Here is a 24,955-nt window from a genome sequence, read left to right on the forward strand (position 1 = left end):
AGCCATCTTTTTCCAAGATGGCACCAAGACGTTGGCCTTCACAGATCAGTTTATGGGGATTGATTTAGGCTGCCTCTCTGTCCCATTTCTCTCTCTATGGTTAGGTTGCACGTAGGGATGGTGTCTTTTAGTCCTGTAGCATGGGCCTTCCGCAGTGTATCAAGACTGGGCATGACCTGGCAGTGGCATCTAGCCTGCCCTTTGGCCTCGGGAGAAGGAACTCAGTGGAAGTTCAAGGTGTCCTGGACCAGACTGTCTGCGAAGCTTCCAGACCGTGTGTTCACACCAGGGCCTCTGCTGACCTCAGAGTGGGGTGGTGACACTTAGTCCCACATGGTTGGTTGCTCGCCTTTCAGGAAGGCCTCCTCTCCTTGACGTGTGGTAGTTGAGATTATGAATGGCCCTCCAGTTGGCATGTGGGGCGGGGGGGGGGGGGGGTGGGCACAGCAGCCGCTTCCTTTCTTACTCCATCAGCTCTACCAGGAGAATTACCGGGTTTAAGAGATTCTAAACTGTGTGTTGGAAATTCAAGGCTACCTTGAGTACGCAAGGAGTGTTTTAATTCTTTCTCCTTCCCCTCCCTTTCAAGCCCTTTCCCTCTTATTCCAAGTTCATACTTTTCCAAGCTCAGATGAGTCTCCTGCACGCAGCGCACGCGCACACACACACACACACACACACACACATTGGCAGGAAAACAAAAGGAAGGGATGGGGGGAGGACTGTGCTTAAGAAGACTTCAGGTCATGGGGCTGTTATCATGGCGCACTTGTCACATTTGTTCAAGATGGTGTCAATCTGGTTCACACACTCGTTCCCTCTCTCACCTTGAGTTGACTTTTATCCTACCAGTGGTTCCAAATCAGGGTAAAAACACCCCTTAGACTAAGTACATTTGGAAATGTGGGGGTATTCACTTTTTGGTTGCTATAGTGACTGGGGCTGGGGGGAGATGAGTGTTACCTGCTTTTAGTGGGCAGGGGTCAGGGCTGATAAATGTCATGCAAGGGACAGTTTTACACAATGAAGTCCCTCCCCTTTATGCTGATAGAGACCCTGCTGACAAAGTGCTTAGCCCGTAAGCCTTCTTTTGAACCAGCCAGGTTTCACATCCTAACCTGATGTCCCAAGGAAAGCAGACTCTTTCCATGTTTTGGAAAACTCAGTGACCCGCCTTGCTACCGCGGAAGACAGTTCCTGTCTCTTTGGATGATTCTGTTTCACCCTCGTATGATAGCGTTGGGCTAGTCCACATTCATTTATGAAGTATTTACGAAACACCTTGCCAACAACAGAGAAGCAAGATATCTAAGACCTGGTCCAGTCCTAGCAGTCTTTGAGGACCCACTAACTTGCAGGCCCCTGGAAGGCAGAGAATGGGTCCCACTTCATCCCTGCATCGACCCCATGGAGCCGACCGCATGGTGCCTTGCTCACAGAGCACTAAGTAAATTTGTGTGTGTTGAATTGACCCAAGGACTCCCGCCATGGTTGTTGATATTCTGGTTGGCTGAAGGACACGGCTCTTTGGGTCCATCACCGGGGCTCTGCTCTACTCAATGCTTTTGAATGTTAACACGTGAGACTGAACTTTTACACATAGTCTTATGTGGTCAGCTACTTTATTAGGGTGCATCTTTATAGACTTCATGGCTTTCTTGATTTTCCTTAGCCGTCCAGTCTTAGAGCAGGTGCCCTGGAAGCAGAGCCTGAGGCAGGGATTCAGGTATGCTATTAGTGAAGGTGTGCTTTCAGGAAGAAGTGGCAGGGGTGTGAGGGAAACAGGGCAAGAAAGGGGAAGGAGTCCATTAAGGGTATGGCTTCAGCTAGAATCTAACTTCAGGAGAGCCTATAGGGAGTGCTGGCTTGTGAACAGCTCCAAAGAGGAGACCATGAAGCAAGGGACAGCTGTTTATGCCACCATATCAATGAGTCAGTGGCCATTGACTGTGCCAGTGATCTGGGGGGGGCCCCAACAGCAAATACTACACTTCCCTCTTAGAAGTGAGGAGAGGGCTGCCTGGGTGACTTAGTAGGTTAAGCATCCAACTTCGGCTTAGGCCATGATCTCATGGTTCGTGAGTTCGAGCCCCACGTCGGGCTCTGTGCTGACAGCTCAGAGCCTGGAGACTGCTTTGGATTCTGTGTCTCCCTCTCCCTCTCTCTGTCTCTCTGCCCCTGTCCCTCTCATGCTGTGTCTGTCTCTCTTGCTCTTAAAAATAAATAAACATTCAAAACGAATTAAAAAGAAGTGAGGAGAGCCTCCATCCAGCTAGATACTACACCATGTGCACTAAATTTCTTGGCCCCAATATGGCACATCCTGCTGCTATAAAGATGGGCCAAATTTCCTTTTCCAACTTTAAAAAAATTTATATATATATATATATATATATATATATATATTTTTTTTTTTTTTTTTTTTTTTTTTTTTTGAGAGAGCGTGCAGTGAGGGAGGAGCAGACGGGGGTGGGGAGGGAGAGAGAGAGAGAGAGAGAGGGAGAGAGAATCTCAAGCAGGCTCCACACTCAGCATGGAGCTCAACATGGGGCTCGATCCCATGACCCTGGGATTATGACCTGAGCTGAAATCAAGAGTCAGATGCCCAACCCACTGAGCCATCCAGGCACCCCTACTCTTTCTGCTTTTGAGATGGACAGGTATCTCTCTCAGCTTCTGTCCCCTCTGGTTCCTTTCATTCCTTCCTTTCCCCACTTCTGCTGAACTTCGGCTCCCAGAAGGCCAGAGCCCAGCACCCTGAAGCGCCTTGGGGAGCCTGAAGTGCATCCTGCGGCCTTGTGCCCTCCTGGGAACCCTGCATTCCTGCACAGTCAGAAACACACAAAAGGATTTTCGTCTCATCTCTGAGAACATTCTGGGCCTTATAGCCAGCAAAGCAGTTTATCTCCTTATTCAACTCTAAGATGCTTTCTGCCGGCCACTTAAAGCCCTGTGGGATTAGCCGGCTCTGCCGTTTCCACCAAAGTGCTGCTCTTTCTCGGACAGTTCTCAGGAGGGTGGGCAGGAGGCGGCGGTGGCTGACGTTTATTAAGCGCTGCTGCCTCTGAGGGGCGGCCACTAAGTAATACGACTAATTCCTTTCTTGCTTTTTTTTTTTTCTTTCTAACACACATCCCACAACTTACCCATCCTCCCTTTGGAAGTTATCCCACGAAGTGCTGGCTCTGGCAGTTTTGTCACTGCCTGGAAAGTTTCTAGATTCTTCCCTACAAGGGTTTGAACCGGCCAAAATGGGGAGCGAAGTTCAGCAAAGACCGTGGGGAAAAGATGGGATTTTATTCTACATTTGGTAAGAAACTGGTGAAGGGTATTGAGCAGGAGCGTGATACGATCTGATTTACATTTTATGGGGAAGCTTCCAGCGGGCAGAGAATGGATTGGGGGAAGGGAGGACGCGTAGCTAGGAGGCTGTTGTAAAGGGTGGAAGAAGGGACTGGAGGGGGGGCCAAATCTGAAGGCAGAACTGATGAGAGGCATTTGCTCGAACAGAGGGGCCAGTGAGGGAGGTTGTCAGGAAGGACCCCCAAGTCTCTGAGTTGAGCCGCCGGGTAAGTGGGTGATTGGGAGGGAAGGAGGCTGAGGGGTGAAAAATGAAGAGTTCAGTCTGGGGCATATAAAATATGAGCTGGCCTGTGGACCGTCCAGGTGGAGAGACTGAGTCATGGTTGGAGGTATGAATCAGCGGCTTGAGGAAGGTGCTGGAGCTGAAGCCATAAATATGGGAGCTGTCGGCACCTGACTGGTCTTTGAAGCCAGCGGCCTGGAGAGATCTTCTGGGGAAAGAATACAGATGGAGACAGGGGCCAGGTGCCCGCAGCTGCAGGACCTTTGCCCCCCACCCCTTGGGTAGGAAGTCAAGGTCAGACAGGGCAAGGCCAACGGCAGCCTTAGGACCTAAGAACACTACATGAACTTTTCTTCCCATTTTTCTGGACGACAGCTTCCTTTTCCCCCTTTATTCCCCAAAGAGGTGGAGTAAAGCTGACCGTTACCCTAGTCGCTGCCCCCCAAGAGGTACGGGAATGGCAGCCACGGTGGGTGCCACACCAGTGGGCCGTGGCCACGCCCAGTGTTTGAAAAGAAAAAGAGAGAAATGATATTTAACCATCAAAGATGTCTCACATTTTGCAGATCCTGATTTCTGTATTCTCTTCTAAAAATCAGCATCTTGAAATGCTTTTGAAAGGCAGTGCTTTTGAAAGGAAAGGCAAGGTTCCTGGCAAAGGCCAGGAACTCAGAGTGGTGTTCCTCAAGGTGACAAGGGGGAGTTCGGAGCAGTGTTGGGTCAGGAAGGGGAAGAGCGGAGGAGGATGGCCTTTGGAGGCGGGGGAGGAGGGTAGGGTGCCTGCAGAACCAGGAAGTGTGTCTGTCCTGTGGTTTGCGTGGTGGTCCCTTCCCTGCACTGGCCCCAGGACACCTTCAGCAAATGCCCGGCCTTCATCACTGCCTGAGAGTTGGCTCTGGAGGTGAGGGTAGGGGGTAGGAGGGACGCTGAGTTGGCCTCAGGGTGCATTTGGCCCTAAGAGCCCATCACCTCTGGTTGACCACACCTCCATCCAACACAAGTACTAGAAAAGCTCCACGTTGCCTGTCAGCTTGCAGCCGGGTGTATTTCCGAAATCTGAATACTTCAGAGTTTAGATAAGCGGGATCGCGTATATACTGTGGATTAAGGAACGTGCCGGAAGCCCAGAGCGTTGGTGGGTATCGGGGCGTCTGGGTGGCTCAGTCAGTTAAGTGTCGGACTTCAGCTCAAGTCACGATCTCACGGTCCGTGGGTTCAAGCCCCGCATCGGGGTCTGTGCGGACAGCTCAGAGCCTGGAGCCTGCTTCCAATTCTGTGTCTCCCTCTCTCTCTCTGCCTCTGCCCTGCTCACATTCTGTCTCTGTCTCTCTGAAAAATAAATAAACATTAAAAAAAATTTTTTTAAGAAATAGGTGGGTACCACACTAAATGAGACCATATCCCATCAAGACCATAAAGGACCCCACTTCTTGGAAGCTGAGGTTTTGCCACCACATTTGTTTGGGCAGCAAACTACCTTTTGGGTTTGGAAATGACAAATAAGGAGTTGAGGTCCTTGAAAAACAGTTTCTCCCAAACTGGTTATATAAATCGTGGCACAGCCAACAGTGACACTCCATTCAGCTCTTCAAGAAAAAAAGAAAAAGCAGTTTGGTTCATACCAATGTGAAAGCATTGCCAAAATATATTAAATGGAATATATATTTTGTGTCACCAATGATAGCAGCCCCGATGTGTATGGGTCTGTTAGAGCTGCTATAGGCTGGGGAGCTTATAAACAACAGAAACTTAATTCCCATAGGTCTGGAGGCTGGGAAGTCCCAAGATCAAGGTACAGGCAGATTTGGTGTCTGGTGAGGGCCCCTTTCCTGGTTCATAGACGTCGCCGTCTTGCTGTGCCCTCTCATGGCAGAAGGGGCGAGATCTCCCTGAGGTCTCTTTTATGAGGGCACTATCCATTTGTGGGGACCCCACCCGCATGGGCCTAATCACCTCTCAAAGACCCCACTTCCTAATCACCTTAGGGATTAGGTTTCAATGAATGAATTCTGGGGGGGCAAAAACGATCCGTCCCTTAGAGGGTCTCTCACACAGCCTGCTCTCTCAAAGGATGCGTCAGGAATCAGTGACAGTAGTGGTGGCCTCTGGAGAGGGGAACTGCATACCTGAACTAACCCCTGGGCCTCCTTTTCCTTCGCTGACCAGTTTCTGGGTATCTCGAGAACCTTCAGGGTTATTGATCCTATTTTATGGTTCAGAAGATTCCCCAGAACTGGGGAATGTCGGCATCAGAAGAGCTCTTGAGACTTCCTCCTGTCTGGACGAGGCCGTCCTCACCTCCAAGGCCCCATCGATGTCCCTGTCAAAGGAAGATGATGGGACAGTCAGTTAGGGTGACCTGTCTGGCCAGCTGTCATGAAAAATAAAGAGCAGACGGCAGTGGTGGGGTTCTTGAGATGCTCCATGCCCGCTGGGGTTTAGAACAGTGTGTCCGGGGAGCCGGTGACTGTAAGGAATTCAAGTGAGGGCAGATTTCATCCTGTATGTGATATAAAAAGTTACTCTCTAATTTCTCCCTTGTGGGGAGCATTGCTTCTATGTCTCAACACTCCTGGGGTCCGAGGTGGGCATGAGGCAAACCTTGTGCTCCTAGGCCTTCCTCCTCACAGACTCTTTTGCTGAGGATGTCCTGCCCTCAAGAGGATTAACTCAAGGGCTGGAGAAGCCTGGGGGCACGGCTAGGGACACCCTCACAGAGGCCACAGGTTAGAGGTCACAGCATCTCCAGGCAATGTTAGAATCTGTTCTCCCAGTTGGGCCAAGGTGCTCTGCCAGTAAAATCTAGTTAACGGTGGTCTTTACCAGATTTGCAGTAGGACAGGGGACGAGGAAGATGGGCTTTGGCATCCAATTGCCCTGGAATGCTGGCTTCTCTGCTGACTTTTCCTCACAGAGTTTGTCCTCTCTTCTGTAAGTGGGGACAGTGACATCCACGTCTCCTGACGGAGCGGGAGACTTAAATCACGTAATACGCATGCACGCAGTGTGGCTCGACAGGTACGTAGCAAAGGGGGCTGCTGTTTTTACCATTATGTTCCTATTAAGCTCCTTGAAATATTTTGAAAATAGAAAGCTATTCCGCCGTAAAGTTTTCCGGAACCTCGGGCATTTGCTTGTCTGCCCGTGGATGACAAATAACAAACACTAGTGAAGGCTCAGAAACAGCCTGGCAGGCCCGGGCCAGAGGTGTCGCGTTTTGCATGAACGTAGGTGATGGTGACGTGACCGTGTAGGTAGATGGCAGTCCTGGCGTCTTTTTACCACGGCAAAGATGTTCCCGGTTCGCACGACGGGACTGAACGCGTTTGGCCTCCCGCCCTCGGATACAGAGCGGGTCAGAGAAGCCATGCTCCAAAGTGCTTTCCATTTATATCACGAGGGGAGAGGGCGGGACCATCCCTGCAGTCAGGCCAGGTTCGGTTCCAGGGGCCTGTGAGAAGGGCCCCTATTGTTGGGCTTCCCCCCAGGGAAAGATGATGCCGTTCTACCAGGCGGGTCAGAGGAGCGTCCTCTGAGCGCGGCCCCTTCTCGCACCAAGAAAACAGGGCAATATGAGCAGTGCCTGTTCCCTGCTCCCCAGTTCTGTGTCAGCCTTGCCGGCCACCCAGGCCAAAGGCCACCGTTTCCTGGAAGAGATGTTGGCCTGCCCCCTGCCCCTCCGGAGAGTAAAAGGGCTCCTTGTTCTCGGATGGAGAATGAACTGGCCTGTGGGTGGCAAAGGCACATTGTCTCCTGCTTTGGCAGAGAGAATTGTGGATGCCTGCGAAATAAGGCATTCGACTCTTCTTGGACCCTGTTCCAGGCGGTTCCGCCGTGGAAACTCTGAGCAGTTGGCGGGGTTGGCGGGGGTGGGGGTGGGGGGTCAGCGTGGAGGCAACTGGCCTGGAATCGTCGGTTCCAGCTGGAAGGCCGTCAAGCTTAACTCCTTGAGTCGCTGGCTGGGGTCGGTGAGGTGCACTCTGGGAGCTGAGTCAGGTCTGCACCACTGGCTGTGCGCGCGTGGGAGGCATCGTCTCTGCACCAAGTGTAGGAGCCAGGGAGGAGTGCTGGAGACCTTCCAGGGCCCCGGTTTGCAAGTGGGAGGTTTTGCTCCCCGGGGAACATTTGGGCACCACGGTCGGGAGAGGGGAGCTGCTGGCATCTAGTGGGTAGAAGCCAGGAATGCTGCCCGCCAGCCCACAGGGCACAGGCCAGCTGCCCACAGCAAGAATGATCCAGCCCAAAATGTCAGCAGTGCCGAGGCTGAGGGACCCCGCTGCTCTAAGGTCGTCACTTTCGTTTGGCAGATGGGCATTCGAGAGGTCCAGATTGATGAAGTGCTTGCAAAAGTTCAAAGGGTTTCCAAGACAACGCCGGAAGCCAGGTGGTGTGGCCCTTTGGAGCGACCCACTCGTCCAGAAAGAGAAGGAAATTCCCAGACAGGAGCTTGTTGCCAGGTCGGGACCTTCTGCCCAGTCTCAGCACGCCCCGTCCCTTGGACAGGCTTGTCCACGGGTAGCGTGGCTGCGGGGTCTCTGGGCCGCAGACTTGGCCCCATTTCGCCGCAGTGACACCCGCAGTCATCACGGGGGGTGCAGCCGGGAGCGGTCTTCTGCTTGGTTATCAGTCGTCTCAGAGACACAGCGGCCACTCTTTGGATTGCAGCTGTCGGTCTCCTCACCAAGCCTTGTGGCTATAAAAGGAGCGAGCCTTTGCGCCGAGCGTGGCATTAGAACTCGCCTGTGCAAACTTACAGGGTGCCCTCGGCGTTAGAACAGAACGTGCCCTGCATACTCACGGGATGCCCTTGGTGTCATACCGTGCCCCAGCACCCTCCCGGCCGCCCCAACAGCGGCCCCAGCAGCCTTATCGCTCACAAGCTGTGACTCTGTACCTTCTCGGGCAGCTCGGTGACTTGGCCTCTTTGGCCCTAGGAATCCTCAGTTTCATTACCTAGAAAACGGCGCTAATAGTCCCCGCCTTGCCCTTTTTGGTGGGAGGGGGTATGAGCATAAGAGGACCTAAGAGGGAGGTGCTTTGGAAACATCTGTGTCAGCAGGTTTGGGGCTCTTGCTTCGCTTTCGGGGGGGGGGGGCACCAAACTAGTCTTGCTGCCTTTTTAGAAAGGGAAGCAGAGCGTCTCCCCTCTCATCGCCTGGCCCAGCGCCATCCAAGCAACCTGCTGCGATGGTGGAAATGATCTATGTCCGTGCTGTCCCGTGTGGTAGCCGTCAGTGACATGTGGCTATTGGATTTTTAATTCAGTTTGTTTTAATTAATTTACATTTAAAGTAGTCGCATGTTTTATATATATCATAGTGCAGCCATGGACCGCTGGTATGGGTTTGTTTCCCTCTTTAATATATGGTTTTGTCCCGAAGCCACACACATTTCACATTCCCCTTCCTTCCTTCCTTCCTTCCTTCCTTCCTTCCTTCCTTCCTTCCCTCCCTCCCTCCCTCCCTCTCTCTCTTTCTTTCTCTCTTTCTTTCTTAACAAAGATCAACTAAGCAGTAGTGATTTTTCTCAGCTGTGTCCCCATCCCTTTTGGGTCACAACCTGGACAAAAATCATTCTTAGCTTAAGCCAGTAGGGACCTTTAAACAGGACTTAGGCTCTGTCTGGAGAGATCGCAAAAGGTGGTTCTGGGAAGGAATCTGGAACATAGAAAGCTCACAGGAACCTCATAGGGATGTAATTTCATCTATTCGATGCTTGAGAAAGCAGGGCAGGATCCTTTGCAACTTGGCGACCTGATGCCTACGGTTCTTGACGTGGAACCCGTCCTCAGAGCCAGCGATCCCAGAGGAAACTGGAAGGCAACGGAAGATATGGGACAGGGAAGGGCAGGAAGCCAAGTGAGAGTCCGGGAGGCCTGAGCGCGATCCTGGGTGGGGGGGTGGGGGGGAGTCTGGAGGACCGCTTACGCTCTACCATTGCTCCCAGCCAGCCGCAGGGAGCCAGACTGTCCCGTCTAGCCCCTGTTGGTCACTGGTCAGGGACTGTCCGAGGTATGGGGGAGTAAACTTCCAGGTTCCCCGCCTCGTGCCTATCCACTCCAGCAGCCCGGAGGCAGCCTTCCAAAGAAGGGCTCCAGGGGCCCGGGAAAGTCAAATGTAGCTGCACATTCCCTTGCAGCCCAGCACAGGTGGGAAGCACCCCACCTTACAGTGCGCACCTCCATGGCCAAGACAGAGTGGGGTAGCTGCCGAAGATGCTGTCTGAGTGCCAAACAAACAAAAAGCCCCCGGGCTGCCCCACAAGGGATCGGTGGGAGAGAGGAGGGGCCAGCGGCTCTCTCGTGTGCCTGAAACCGCCGCCCCAGGAATGGCGGGAGCTGCCTGTCCCACAGCTAAGCTTCTTATCAGATTGGGAGCCAGAAAGAGTCTTGGAGGCTGGCACCAAAGCGGCGGGCTCTACCTGCCTTAGAAACCAGCCTGTTCCACTGTTGGACAGTTGAAGAGTGTAGACAGTTCCCAGGGATATCAGTCCTAAATCTGCCCAGTGTCATTGCCTCTGCCATTGGGAGAAGGCGTTCTTGTAACCCCCGGGGTGATACTTGGCGCATGACTACGGCTGATCCTCTCCACCAATGTTCCAGGGAATGGATGGGGGGCTTGTGCAATTTCAGTGCTTTATCTACGGTCACTTGGCATGTGTGGTCTGCCCAAGTCGGGATCCAAACTCGGGTCTGTCTGTCCTCTGTGCTTCTGCTGTCTCCTCACGGTGCCATTGCTAAAATCTCAGACTGGACAGAACCTGAGGCACATGCCTCGAGACCTCCCAGCAAGCCATTGGTATGACGTTTGGAGTGAAGCGCCCTTCTGAAAAATAATAGAGAAGGAGTGAAATGTTTACTTGCAAGATGCAAATGGGGTATCCTTGCAGGATGCTCTCAGGTCACTCTCCTAAGCTTGTCTAGTAATCTCAGGTTAAGATCACCCCAAGTTAGGTAGAAATAAGATACTTTGTTTCTGTAAAAGGCCAGATGGTAAATAATTTGGGCTCTGCAGAGCCTCGTAGTCTCTGCTGCAGCCAGAAAGCAGCCATGACCACATATGCACACGTGGGCGTGTCTGTGTTCCAACAAAACTTTCTTCCCAAAGCAGGTGGTGGGTCGGGTTTGGCCTGGGGCTCAGAGTTTGTGCTGCACCCCTCTTCAGCATGATTACAGCTGTTTAGACCGAGAAGGCTCTACCTGACTAGGCACTCTTGAGGCCCCATCATGTATTAAGTGCCCTCTGGAAGGGAAGAAAGGAATTCACCATCTGATATACTGTATCAATTTAGTTGATACTCGGTATCAACGAGCTGCAGGCGCTGCTGAGCATTTAATACACGCCCTCGGGAGCTTTTTCCTATCCCAAGGTCATGAGCCTCTCACAAAGAAAGACAAGCTCATTATTCTCCGTCAACCTGCGCCGTCTCCGTGTTTTGCTTTGTGGTGCCCTGCTCTTTGTACCTAAGGCACAGGCACAACGAAGAGCCTTGGGGAGACAGGAATCGCTGTAAGCATTTACCTAGTGATTACTGAATCCGTGTCCATCCTCCGGTAGACTGTAAGCATCGTGAGGGCAGGGTCCCTGTTCTGTTTCGCTGACCCTCTTGTCCCCAGTACCTAGGTCAGTGCAGGTGCCACACAGAGTAGGCTCTTCGCAGATACGAGTGAGCGAGTGGATGGGTCCGCGAAGGGTGAGGAGTCAGGGCCAGGGCAATGAGGGTGGGCTCCGGGGGTCACCCAGGGCTGTCCCGATGTGGCACCATCTCGTCACTTCCGCGGTGTTCCGAAGCTGGCGCGTGTGGACCGTCTGGACAGCGGTGCGTCCGCAGCCCTGGGTGGGAACAGGAGGCTCGGCAGATCTGGGGAGGGTCCCCCAGAGCAAGGAACAGAGAAAGGATGAATCGCAGCAACTAAAAACGAAGGGTGCTGTTGAGTAACAAGTCCCGGCCTGAAGGAGCCTCACGAAGAGGGCTGTTTGGCCAAGGAACAAGGGGAGGGGTGTTCTGCACTCGCCGCCAGAAGCATAATTAATGGCACCAGGCAGCGGCCTGCTGTTCTCGGCTCCTGCCCCGGCCTCTGCCCAGATCTCTCCCTCGCATCAGGAAAAGCCGTGGCCGCCCCCACCATGGAGACCGAAACCGATTCATAATTTTCCTTTCCTAATTAGGCACGGGAATGATGGAGACAATTATTAATAATGTATTGGGTTTTTTTTTTTTTTTTTTAAATGCCCCCCTCAGGAGTCGGGCCTGAGAACAGCGTCCTTGATGATAAGCAGCCACACTGCCACCACGCTGGGCTCCGTGCCCGGGATGTTAGGCAGAAATAAATAAATCAGAGAAGTGAGTGTCCCGTGGCGCTCGGGCAACAGGCTGGGAGTCACAGATGGAAAGGCGCGGAGCCCCTCACCGGGGCTGCAGCGGTGGGGGGGGTGGGAGGTGGAGCAGGGAGGCTTGGGTGCCAACTGCCCGCACCCCCTTTCCTTCCCCGGCTGGCCTAGGCCAACCCGCGTAGGACCTTTCCGTAGGGCTGCCCCCGCTTGCCCACCCGGTAGGGCTCAGCCTAACAGAAGCTTCCCTGATGCCCAGGGTGACACCCATGATCCCTTTCTGTGCACGGCATCAATACCTCCACGTGACCCTGTCTGTTTGTCCCAAGCGTGTCTTTCCACGGTCTGGAGCCGGGCCTGGATCTGCTTCCTTGTTTTTGTCTGTGTAGCAGTTTTGTGTCGGCCCTGGGACCAGATGTCTGGGTTCAGATCCCAGCTTGACCGCCTGCCCGAGTGAAGTTGGGCCCCTTCACGAATCATTTCCCCTTCCGGCCCGGCACTGCACACACCCCCTGGGCACACGGCAACCCCCTGCCCGGCCCCCGCATCATCACACACCGTGGGGGAACCCGTCCTGCCCCCCTCGCCCGGTCCCTGGCAGCTGAAGGTGGCTGGGCTGAAAAGACTGGCCCTGGACTGGACTCACCTCAGGTTCACAGCCTCGAGCCCACTGCCCCCATGCACCTCCCTGCCCCAGTCCATTTGCTCGCCTGCCCTCTAGAACACCAGTGCACACCTTCCCTGCCCCACGGAGGCCCGACACCTCCCCCATTCTTGCTCAGCTGCTGACCTCGCTTCCTGCTTCGCTCAGACAACTGACACTTGTTGGAAGGAAAGAAAGAAGCAGCCACCGACCCCACCCGGTCACCCACCCACACACTCTCCTCTCACCTTTCCTACACATCGGGGGCCCGTGTACGGGGACCCACCCTCTCCTGGGTCACACCCAGCATACGCGCACACTCACGTGCACAGGTGCATGCACACACACATTCCATCTCCCATCTTAAAATCCTTCCGTGGCCACCACCTGTCCCCTCAGCTGTGGCTCCCTGTTCTGCTCCCCTTGGCATCAAGGTTCCACCAACAAGCTGTGCGTAATTGCTGTTCTCTCTTAAATGGCCCCACTCAGACTTCCTCCACCGGTCCCCCAACACCGCCTCTGCATGGGCAATGGTGCCGCCACGTTGCTCCGTCTAGCAGTTGGCTCTCAGTCCTGCCGCATTTGCCCATCTGTCAGCTGCAGTGGACACAGCTGACCGCCCCCTCCTCCTCCTCCATGTTCTTCCCTGACCTGGCTGCAGGACTCCCCATCACCTTGGGCCCCCCCCCAACCCCGCCCATCCTTGCTGGCCTCTCTTCCCAGCCTCCTCTGTCCTTGGCCTCTACATGGAGGTGCCCCGGGGTTCAAGTCCGACCCTCTTCTCTGCTCCGTCTGTGCTCCCGCACTTGGTGATCTCAGGGCGGGGTGCCGACAGCTCCCGGGTTTATGCCTCCAGCCGAGGCTTGGTTCTGAACTCAGAATCTGCTGCTTGCTCGCCGTCTCTCTCGGGGTGTGATGGGATTGTCAGTCCTCACTCCCGATCTGCACACCCAGCAGGCCTGCCCTGCCTTGGCCTTCCCCATCGTTGATGGCAGCTCCATCCTTCCACCTGCTCGGAGTCACCTTTAATTCTTCCCTGACTCTTACACACACACAGCCACATTTCCATGCACTCGACCTTCCGGAAGTATCCAGAATCCACCCTTTCTCCCCGCCTCCGCTGCTGACCCCGATCTGAGCCATCATCCTCTCTGTCCTGGGCTAGTGGCAATGACCTCGCAGCTTCCCACACTGTGCCACCCTACCGCGTGCATGCATGTGTCCACTCTAAACAGAGTGATTGAGCCGACATGCAAGTCAGACCTGACCGCCCCCCCTCCACACCCACAACTGGCACCTCGTTTCTCAGTGTAAAAGCCCAAACCCTTCTCGTCTCCTCCGTCCTTCCCTTGCCTGCTTCATCCCAGCCACACGGGCCTCCTTGCTGGTCTTCAGACATGCCAAGCCCCCACTGGCCTCAGGGCCTTTGCTTCGGCTCTTCCCCCAGGTAGCTGCGTGATGAACCCCCTTATCAAGTCCCAGTCTCTGCTCACGTGTTGCCCCTTGAAGCCACATGGCTGTCCTGGTTCACACTGCAACCCACCCACCCTGCACCCCAGCACCCTCAGCCCCCCAAAGCCACTCTGTTTAGGGGTAAAGAAGCACATGGCAGTGTCCAAGAGAACAAGAGGCCTTTTTCTTCCCGTGCTTCTCCCTTAAGAGCAAGGAGACCGTTCAGGAAGCCCCTGCAGACTTTTCCTCTCGTGTCTTTGGCCAGATCTGATGATGTGCCCACCTCTGATGATGTGCCCGCCTCTGAAGCAGTTAGGGGCAGGAGGGCTGCAATGACTGAGCCCGGCTCACAGCATGGAAAACACACCTCTGGGCTGGACACGCCTCCCCGGAGCCTGAGCCCTGTGGAGGGTGGGGGACGTAGAGGAACCTCCGGCCTCGGGGGGGGGGGGGGGGGGGGGGGCGGGGGGGGCGGGGATTGGGAAGACTGTACCGTACCCAAAGCCTGAACCAGATTCCGGCAAAGAAAGGGGGGAGGCCCCCCCGACCCCCTTCATTCTGAGGTGCACATGCTTGCTGTTTTCATCGGGAACAACTCCAGAGGAGACTTTTTTCTCCAGAAATGGGGGTTTATTTCAGAGGTTTGCATAGGGTGCCAAGGTCCGATCTTGTATTTGTGGCTGTAAAGTCCGGCCAACACACTCTGGCACCTTCAGGGCGGGAGATGAGCGGCCCCACACCCAAGCTGGCCTGCATGGGAGGGTGGACGCCCCTGGCACAGGCCTCCCCGTGGATGCCCTGTGCCCATGAATGGATATGGCAGCGGGCTGAGTCGGCCCCTTGTGTTCCGGAGACAATGGGCTCTGTGTGGGGGCGGGGGGTGGGGGAGGAGGCCGCCCCATACCCCCTCCTTCCACGGCAGGGCTGGGGACACCGAGGCAGAGGCAGGGAAAGGGCTTTCAGCCACGAAGGAACTTCTGAGAACCCGTGTCCTTCGTGGGCCCCGGGGGCAGGACCTAAGGCAGGGCTGAGGTGTGGGGACAGGTCTGCCCCTCCGTTCCTCCCCTCCTCTGAGCTCAGCACCCTCCTTTGTCCACATGAAATGGATTCTGCTGCCACATGAATGTTTCAGCAAAGCTCCTGGACCCCTCACCGTCCTCACGAGCCCCATAAACCAGCGGTGCTTTACGTGAGTAGGCTGAGGCAGGGGCAGAGAGTGAGCAGCTCAGAAACACTCTCCAGAGCTTCCCGGTATGTGTATGTTCCCAGACGGCTGCACAGCGTCCTCAAGTTCCTTCCTGTGGGTGAGAGGGCGTGGTACAGAAGGGACAGAAAGGGACCCCCCCCCAGCTGTGCCAGGAGGCTGTCCGTTGGAGCGGGGCTGCGTGAGCGAGGCCCGGGCCAGCGTCTGACCAGTTCCCCACGGTAGTGGCTGCACGTGTCCTCTGGTTGGGAAGCAAGTTCATGGACATCAGCCCCTCGGAGGAAGCGGGTCACAGCTCAGGGAACCCTTGACAAGCCTGTGCTCAGCGGTTGTGACCCACTGATGGGCTGATACCACGGCTGCCAGCACCAGGCAGCGGAAGGCCACCGTGGGCCCCATCTCCTCCCCGACCACAACCCAGGCCAGGTCAGGAGGCTGACATTTCAGCGCCGAGGGGTCGGTCAGGAAACTGCAGAGGCAGCCTGCGCAGAGGCCCAGTGTGTGCCCATGGTATCACCAGCTGTAGCGGGCACTCAGGCTGTACTCAAGAGACAAGGAGCCATGAGGGCGAGTGGCTGGACGCCCCAGGTGGCCACATTCGGGGTCAAGAGATCGAGCCGCGGATAAATCCACAGACTCCATCTCACCATAGGTAAAGTGTCAAAACGGAGGACGTGACTATATCTCCCTTCTTCTGGGAACCGTTGGAAAATATCTTGCAAAACTGAATTGTTGCCACGCTGCTTGCTGTCCCCTTGATTCATTCATGCCCCGCTCGGTACCCTCCGGTCCCTCAGGCATCTTCTGAGTACAGCCGGCAAGGAGACAGAAGCGGCAGGTTCCCCTTGGCACGTATGCGTTGAGTTGGCCGTGAGTGCCGGCCAAGGCACATCTGGGTTCACATCTTGATGGCTCCGCTGGCTGTGTGGCCTCGGTCTCCCCACTCCCCAAGGGGGGTATCAGTGGGCTCTGCCCTGTCGTCACTGATCGTGTACCTTGGAATCGGTGCTCAGCTGTACCCTCGGGAACCCTGCCTCCGCTGTCTCATCTGATGGTCACAAGAACCCGCAAGCAACGCAGGGAAGGCACTGGTCCCCGAGAGCGCCTGGGGGGCCCCCTGGCCTCACACAGCTCCTCTGTGGCGCGGGGCCACCAGCCCGCGGGAATCTCGTTGGTCTGCGCAGGCTCCCTGATACCGTTCGGACGGGCACGTTCTCAGTTCCCCCGTCCCCAGCCGCTTCTTCTCCAGACACTTGGTGAATTTCCTTACGTGCTATTAGCCTCCTCCCCTCCTCCGGAAGCTCCCTGCCGAGCCATCTCCCCTGTCCTGCTCACTCCCCGAACTCTCAGCTCCGTCTCCCCCACTTACCCAGTTGTCTGGGCCCTGCTGGCTTCTCCCTTCCGGTCCGCTCTTTGCAGACTCTCGGGCAGCCAGCGGGGGCAGTCACAACTCCCTTCTTTGTTTCTTGTTCTTCAGAGATAGCTGCCTTCTGTTGCCTTGATGTCCACTATTTTGAAAGCCATTGCTGTATGTATTGGTATATTTTTGAGATGTTTGTGGTGTCTGTGTAGGGGTGGGGGGCAAATCTGGCCCCGTTACTGTGTCTTGCTAGAAAGCAGAGGTCCCGAATGTAAGTTCTTGATGATGCATCTCTTGACTGAAACGAGAGCGGCTCCTTTGATAAAGCAAAACGGAGCCTGAGTGGTTCTCCACTGTTCTCTAGTTGCCACTTTTATCATCTTTACAGGCGTCAGGAGTGGTTAATGTATACAGCAGACAGAGCCTTACTGAGTCCCAGGAGAGAGGGTATTTCGACCCCGGAGAGGTCATGACAGCTGCCGCCTTTCTGTCAGTGTTTGCAGAGTCTTGGCCACGAGCAAGGGGGCGTGTCGGAGGGGGCGGAGCTCCACAGCCTCAGGTCCTGCCTCAGCCTCCCGGGTCTGATCACCTGCCTCTCAGGGACATGGCCCTCCCCCTTAATCCTTAGCACCAAATGGCCTCCTCTCCTCAGCCACCGATCACCCTCACCTTGTGCACATTAGCAAATCTACGTGTCTGGTCCCCTCTTGGAGCCTGCGGGCGGCTTGAGCGAGGCGACCAGGTCTCAGCCAGCTCTGCAGTGATCCACGGGTGGCTCATACCAGACCTGGTAAGGGCACAGTTTCTACTGAATCCATATTTGTGCTCCCAGCTCCTAGCATGGTGCCAGGCACAGAGGGTTGATAGCAGATGGTTGGTGGATGAACGAACGAACGAACCAACGAACGAGCACCTTCATGATGCCATCTTCTCAAACATGCACCATCAGTCTGCTCGCGTGGTAAGCTGATCACATCTGCAAAGGAGTGCTGGCCACACCAATGGGAAGGACGTTTAGGCAGGAGCAGACCTGGACTGCAGCCCAGAGCCTGGTGTCCTGACCCCAGCCCCTGGGAAAGCTGCTTCTTGATCCCGAGGGTCAGTATTTCTCCCTTTGCGGAAATGATCCGGCTCTGAGAGTCCCTGATCCTTTCTAATGCAAAAAGAATGACTGGGGCAGGGATAAATAAGGATGCATTCTTTGAACACAAGAGCTGTTTTCTTGGCAAAATCCAAGATGTATGCTTTGGACTGGATTCACAAAATGCCTCCCTCTTTTTCATATCTGTTAGCTTTTTGCCTTGAGTAGTTTCCCCACATGCCCTGCTGAAGGATATAGGGGGCCCTCCCCATAAGGACCCTCTCGAGTCTCCCTGTTTTCTGTGTCAACTGTGTTTGAAAAACATACGCAAGAAGGAAATCCCCACCTCATTACCAAAGAATGTGAGGAGCGTCAAAAGAGGTGCTGTGAAATTAACTCTCAAATTGCAAATGAGGTTTGGAATCAACTCTTCTGTTTCCAGTGGATGGATTTTTCTCCGCAAAGGCCCTGGTGGCATTTTTGGAGGGACAATTCTACCTTGTAGGAATTTCCAGGTCATTGTTGTTAACCTCTGTAGCTCTTTGGCTCAGTTATTGTGGCAATCATCGTCAGCCTCCCTCGCCATATTTCCAAGTGCCCTCTGGAGGGTGGCTGCCCCCAGCTGAGAACACATTCTGGGGATGTGTGCCCCAGCCACCTGTGGGCCGTTGGTGGGCAGGTGTGAGCGCCCCCTTGGGCTGTAGGCATGGCCCTTGGGACTTGCCCGGAGGTGTTACAGCCTGAAGTGGAATTGGCAGAAACCAAAATTACTTCTCTTTGCAGTGATAACAAGGAGGCAAGCCCTTTGGGGTTGGGACTCAATGTATCTGACCGCATTTCTGAGTGTCCTGCAGTGACCATGTAGGGAAGACCCGGCCTTGATCTGTGCTGAGTCACCCTGGGGAAGACTCAGGGACACCCCAAAATGAGGAACTGAGTGGGGGGAAGGATTTTGTGTTTGGTACCTCACCAAAAAAGAAAAGCACTGAAGGGATTCATCATGGGAAAACGAGAATTCCATTGGATTTCCTTTCCCTTATCTTAGAGTTTATTCCTATGTTGAGTTCCATATTGTATATCTTTTCAGTGTTGGGGTTTCTAAAGGCCAGATCTCACCCTGGCTGAGGGCAGCCATGTGACTCAGTGACATCCTGGTCCCGGGCATTTCTCAGGAAGCATTTCTGAACCTGCTTGGTTGTGTGATGATCTGAGCCCCACCTCTGGGGACCTTGCAATTTGTTAAAGGCTTTAGCACCTGCTCCCTGTGAAGCACATAACGGCTTTCTGCATCTCCCCACCCAGCGGCAGCAATGCCACAATCTGATAACAATTCAGGAACCTGTAACCCCTCCTCGCTTGTTCCTCTCTCCTGGTTCAAGAGTAAAAGCACTTTGGAAAACAAGAGTGGCAGCTCCTTATAAAGTTACTCGCACGCACCATAGGACCCAGCGAGCCCACTCCCAGATATTTATCCAAGGAAAACCCGAAAACATGTCTATATCATATATGCAAGTGATTATAGCAACTTTATTTTCCAGCCCAAACCTGGAAAGAGCCTAGGAGTCCACAGCGGGTGAACAGATAAACAGATTGTGGTTTATTCCTATAGCAGACTATCCCTCAGCCATCAAAGAGAAGGGACTACTGAAATTTGCAACAATGTGGATGAATCTCAAAAAAATTTGCTAAATAAAGGGAGCAAACACACACACACACACACACACACACACACACACACACACACACACACACACTGCAGGATCCATTTTGTGACTTTCAAGAACAAGCAAATCTAATCTATGATTTTAGAAAGCAGAATAGTGGTCGGGGCACCTGGGTGGCTTAGCCGGTTAAGTGTCCGACTTCGGCTCAGGTCATGATCTCACAGTTTGTGGGTTCGAGCACCGCATCGGGCTCTGTGCTGACAGCTCAGAGCCTGGAGCCTGTTTCCAATTCTGTGTCTCCCTCTCTCTCTCTCTCTCTCTCTCTGCCCCTCCCCCCCCCTCTCTCTCTCTCTCTCTCTCTCTCTCTCTCTTTCAAAAATAAAGATTTTGGGGCGCCTGGGTGGCACAGTCGGTTAAGCGTCCGACTTCAGCCAGGTCACGATCTCGCGGTCCGGGAGTTCGAGCCCCACGTCGGGCTCTGGGCTGATGGCTCAGAGCCTGGAGCCTGTTTCCGATTCTGTGTCTCCCTCTCTCTCTGCCCCTCCCCCGTTCATGCTCTGTCTCTCTCTGTCCCAAAAATAAATAAACGTTGAAAAAAAAAATTCAAAAATAAAGATTAAAAAAAAAATTTAGAAAGCAGAATAGTGGTTGCTTGCAGGGCAGGGATTGACTAGAAGGAGGCACAGGGAAACTTTCTGGAGTGATGGGAAAATTCTGCGTCACAATAGAGGTGTGGCTTACGCTGGCTAACTCATTTGTCAAAGCCAATCAGACCACACGCATCAGATGGGTAAGAGTCACCGTATGTAAATTACACCTTGATGATTATGACAACATCAGTAATAATGGTGATGATGGTGACAAAGCCATCCATGGTATCCTTTGGGAAGTCATTCATGTTATTCCCCATGTAGTGTTGCACCCCTGAAGGTATCTGTTATTAAGTAGACACAGTCTTGATTCCCTTTACATTTAGTCACAGGTCTTGAAGACCTGCCCAAAGCTAGTAGTGTCCATATATCTGTCCATCCATATGTCCCTCCCTCCCACCCTCACCAGCCCCCCTCTTTCCCTCCCTCTCTCCCTCTCTCTTCTCTTTTGCAATTTGGGGCACTTCTTTCCAATCGTCTCTGAACCTGTCAGAGCCTCCAGGATGAGGCTGTGTGATGTCTCTGCTTTCCTCAGAAGAGCGAACCAGCTTTGCCGTGAGCCTTGTCTACACCAGTGCTGCGGTCCGCCGCACACAGCTGGTGCCAAGAGGGAGGACAGGATCACCCCCAAGGACCCCATGGATTGAGTAACGACAGAGGGGCCCCATGGCAGCCAGAGTCAGATGCTTTGTCAGTGACAGACTTTTCCAAATTTGGGCCGCCCGTGCAGATTGAGACAGCTGTAGGCGCTCACCTCATGGGCCAAATCCAAGAGGGGAGACAGCCTGCCTCTTAGAAGAAATCAGCTTACCAAACTGACATCGATGGGCCTCCTCCCGCCATGTGCCCTGTGAGCCCTGCTCCCCACCCCCACCCTCAGAGCAAGCGGATTTAATGCCTCAACTGAGAGAATGAGATGCTCTGTTATTTTTCATGGGAAATTAAACCTGACCCTGCCGTCAGTTAGCTCATGCCAGGGGAAGATGGATGGCCCGGGGCTCAGCGCTTAACCCCTGCTCGGAGCACCCGCCTGGCGGGGGGCCAGCCATGATGTCACCTGCCGCCGGGGTGGGGGCAGGGACGGCAGAACAGGTCATTGTGGTGAATGAAGGATGGTGAGGCCACCGTGGTGTCACCACCCTCGTCCGCCAGTGACACGGCCGGCACCCGCTCATCCAGAGGACACTCAGCCTGTGCCTGTGTTTTTCAGCCCCCAACTCTACCTCGTGCCCCGCTGAGGAAAGCTGGTGGTCAGGGCTGGTGATCGTCATCGCGGTATGCTGTGCCTCCCTGGTGTTTCTCACTGTGCTTGTCATCATTTGCTACAAAGCCATCAAAAGGTGAGTGTTTACCCAGCTCTGAGCCCCAAGGGGGCGCCACCTGGGCCGGGGGCTGCTCGGCCCAGCCCCATCATGCTTTTTTTTAAACTATAAGAATTGTCAAGCATTTAATAAGCAGAATATATGATGAATGCCCATCTTCCTTCAGCAAACACTGAATGAGTGCCCCTTGTCAGGCCCAGTGTAGCATGTGTGTGTGTGTGTGTGTGTGTGTGTGTGTGTGTGTGTGTGTGTAGTGACCCTATCTGGAAGTCACAGGCCCTGCCGTTGGGAGCTCACTCAGGGCGCCTAGGAGTAGAGTTTGGAAATGATCCTTGCAGGGTGGCTGAGGGAGGCGCCATGCTGCTTTGGAGCAGGAACTGGGTTTCGGAGTCAGATCGAAATTCAGATACCAGTTCAAACGGTGTGACCAGGAAGAAATCACTTTAACCTCTTTGGCCCTCAGTTTCCCTATTTGTAAAATGGGGGGACAGCGTGCCAACCTAATACTGTTGTGAGGAATGGTGACGTGCTTCTGTAAGCAGTACGCGTGACACGTTTACTCTGCAGTGCGCGGCATATAGTAAGTGCTCACCGAGTACTGCCCCAGCGTCCCTCGTCCCGGTAATTCCAGACAGAGGAAGAAGGATGACAGAGGAGCCATGCTTCTCTGGGGGGAAGAGAGAGGTTGAGATGCCTCAGAGAAGGTTTTCAGCGAATGTGACACCGAAGCTGGGTTTTGGAGGATGAAGAGGAGTGTTCCCGGGGAGTCGTAAATGATCCAAACAGCAAACTCTCTTTCAGTAATACTCGCTGTCATTTCTGTGACTACCAACTCACTTTGCCCTTCCAAAGCGATTACCAGTCACCATCCCCTTGTCAAATTGGGGTCCTGCCGCAGAGTGTGGCTATTGTTGGGTCTGAGGAGTATTGAGGGTCCTAAGTATGGTAGAATAGGCCATTCTGTGGACGGTACCCCCTGGAGATACAGCACAGCAGCTCCAGCTAGAGCCTCCAGGCTCCAAACAAAATGCAACCCCCAGCCCCCAAGGACCTTGGGGGAAGATAGAGTTTAAAAGACAAACAAAAATGTTGCAAAATGCCCAAGTGTCCTAGGCATTGTGCATAGATTTCTTTTTTTTTTTTTTTTTAAGTTTTAAAATTTATTTTGAGAGAGACAGAGACTGTGAGCGGGGGAGGGGCAGAAAGAGAGGGAGACAGAGAATTCCAATCAGGCTCCAAATTGTCAGTACAGAGCCTAATGTGGGGCTCGAACCCATGAAATTATGAGATCAAAACCGGAGCCAAAACCAAGAGTCGGACCCTTAACCCACTGAGCCACCCAGGTGCCCCATAGATTTTTAAAAAAGGTTTTGGAAATTCCCGAAGGCCCAAAGTTAGGGGATCTATATTAAGAACAATTGTAAAACCTGAAATATTTCACCATAGCCTTTTAATCCGTTGTTCTATGTGATTTGCTTTAATAATTGAAAAGCAGAAAGAGTAAAATATCAAGTTCAAAGTCTTAAAACGAATGCATGGTCGGGCACGGAGGGTGAAGGGCTGTTTTCAGGCAACAGCCTGCGCGCGTCCCAGTGGCCTGGTGGGAGAGGCAGGACAGGGGGCCGGGTCCAGGAAGTCCACGTGGACAGGCCAAGCCCCAGGGATCTGCCTCCCAGCCAGGAGCCCCTTCTGCTCCCTGCTCTCATGTTGTGAGGTCCCGTCCAAAGCGATGACCAATCACAAAGAGTAGCTGTCATCCAGTGTCTCTTCCACAGCCGGGGGCTCATGGCCTCACCAGCATTCCCTCAGTTCATCCTTGCCACACCTTTTTCCAATCTGCTGCGTTTTATAGGCGAGGAAACTGAGATTCAAAGGGGTAAAGGGAGCTGCCCCGGATGGCATAACCAGGGAGCAATGGACTCAGAATTGGAACCCAGAACCACAGGACTCCAAAGCCCAGCCCTGACCATGGCTGGTGGCGATGAGGCTGCTGGATGTTTGCGAGGACGAGCACGCCATCCACCAGTAGACTGCCTGCGGGTGGGCACTAGTCCCCTGGAGGAGGTCCCTCCTCCGCTGCCCCAAACCTCTTCTCAAAAAACATGCTGTCTGCTCCAACGTCAGGAGGGCAAGAGGGCAGCATCAGGAGAACTAACTGACATTAAGAGCTGACTGTGGCAGTGTCGGCAGCTGTGGCTGCTAGGCTTTGTTTCAGTGGAGCTAGGGGTCTCCCAGGAAGGCGTGTGGGGGCGCCTCCTCACCTCCCCTCAGAGCAGCCTGAGGGGGCCTCGTGTCTGCCCTCTGTCCCCTCCCACAGGCTCTGAGTTCTTGGGAACAGCTAAGATCTGTTCTTAGCTGAATACTTGCACACTCAATACTGTGCCTGGAGAGACACAGAACTCAAGCCACACGGCTCAGGGTATCCCTTCCGGGTGTGTGGGCGGGGCTCCTTCCAGGGGTTGTAGGCGGGGATTCCTCCAAGGTGTGGGCCGGGCTCCCCTCCAGGATGTGGGCGGGTCTCCCCTCCAGGGGCGTAGGCTGGGCTTCCCTCCGGGAGTATCTGCTGGGCTCCTTTCCAGGGAATGTGGACAGGGCTCCCTTCCAGGAGTGTGGGCGGGGCTTCTTTCCAGGGAATGTGGGCGGGGCTCCCTTCCAGGTGTGTGGGTGGGGCTTCTTCGTGGGTGTGGTGACTTCAGGGAGCCAATGGTGCTGGTGAAGCACTCCAGGACTAGTAGCAGTGGGGGTGGTCAGCACCCCTAGGACCAGGACAAGGGGAGGAAATTGTGCCACAGGGACTAGGGAACTGGAGAGCCCAAGACTCAAAAGAGGGGCCGCTTACCAGGATCTATGCTTGGAACAGCGGGAGATGAGCCCCAAAACAGGAAAGGAAGAGGAGAAACACCCCAGATTTTCTCCACACTCCCTGGTCTCCTGAGCATGCTCTCTCATTAGCCACACCCAAGGAACAGGAGAGGCCAGGACCAGCACTGGTAGGCATCAGCCCCCAGGGCACAGAGCAGGGAGAGAGGAGGGAATGGGTGAGGGGGGGCAGTAAAGAGACCAGCACAGTCCCTGTTCCATGTGCATCCGCACCGTGATCTGCATCCATCCTCTTCTGGGCAAGCCCTGGGACTTGAGGTGAAGACCCAGCCCTCTGCCCCTCCAGACCTCGTAATCCATAAAGGGCATCTGGCACACAAGGATGGACAGTCAGTGACAGGAGGGGGCTCCGTTCACAGTCAAGTGGAGACAGAAATAGAGGCCAGCACTTCCAGAACTGGCCTGGAAGGACTCCGTGGGAGAGGCTTAACCCTGTGGGGGAGGGAGAAGGAGGCAGCCCATGTTACAGCCATGGAGGAGAGCAAACGGCCCCCACTGCTGACCGAGCTGACCTCTGCCGGGGGCCGTAAGAGATAGCATCGTGCAAGCCAGCTGTCTGTCTGCATTTTTCTCCAGAGTCAATGGAGGATTTCTTGCTCACGGCCAATTCCTTTTGGTTAATAATTCATTGGAAACATGCCTTTTCTCTCAGGAAACAAAAGCATTTCATGTCACTGTAAAACCATTAAAAGGAAAAACCAGTGATAAACCCGGCTCTTTTTTTAACGCTCACAGCCTGGAGTCCCTAGGGGAGGATTTCTGAGAGATCTTTGTGAATGGCCC

The 24,955-nt window shown here is 54.1% G+C and overlaps 1 protein-coding gene across 4 annotated transcripts in view; it reads left to right on the plus strand.

Annotated features, from left to right (window-relative positions):
• Positions 1 to 24,955, plus strand: part of PRIMA1 (proline rich membrane anchor 1) — a 60,582-nt gene that overhangs the window by 23,481 nt on the left and 12,146 nt on the right. For all 4 annotated transcript variants that reach the window (XM_086708915.1, XM_086708917.1, XM_086708916.1 and 1 more), the window contains exon 4: positions 21,181 to 21,310. In XM_086708915.1, coding sequence (XP_086565041.1) covers positions 21,181 to 21,310 — 130 coding nt within the window. The remainder of the gene's footprint in view (positions 1 to 21,180; positions 21,311 to 24,955) is intronic.

Source organism: Puma concolor, chromosome B3 (assembly GCF_028749965.1).
Source record: "Puma concolor isolate L17-30 chromosome B3, mPumCon1.1.hap2, whole genome shotgun sequence".
In the NCBI taxonomy this organism is placed as follows: Eukaryota; Metazoa; Chordata; class Mammalia; order Carnivora; family Felidae; genus Puma; species Puma concolor.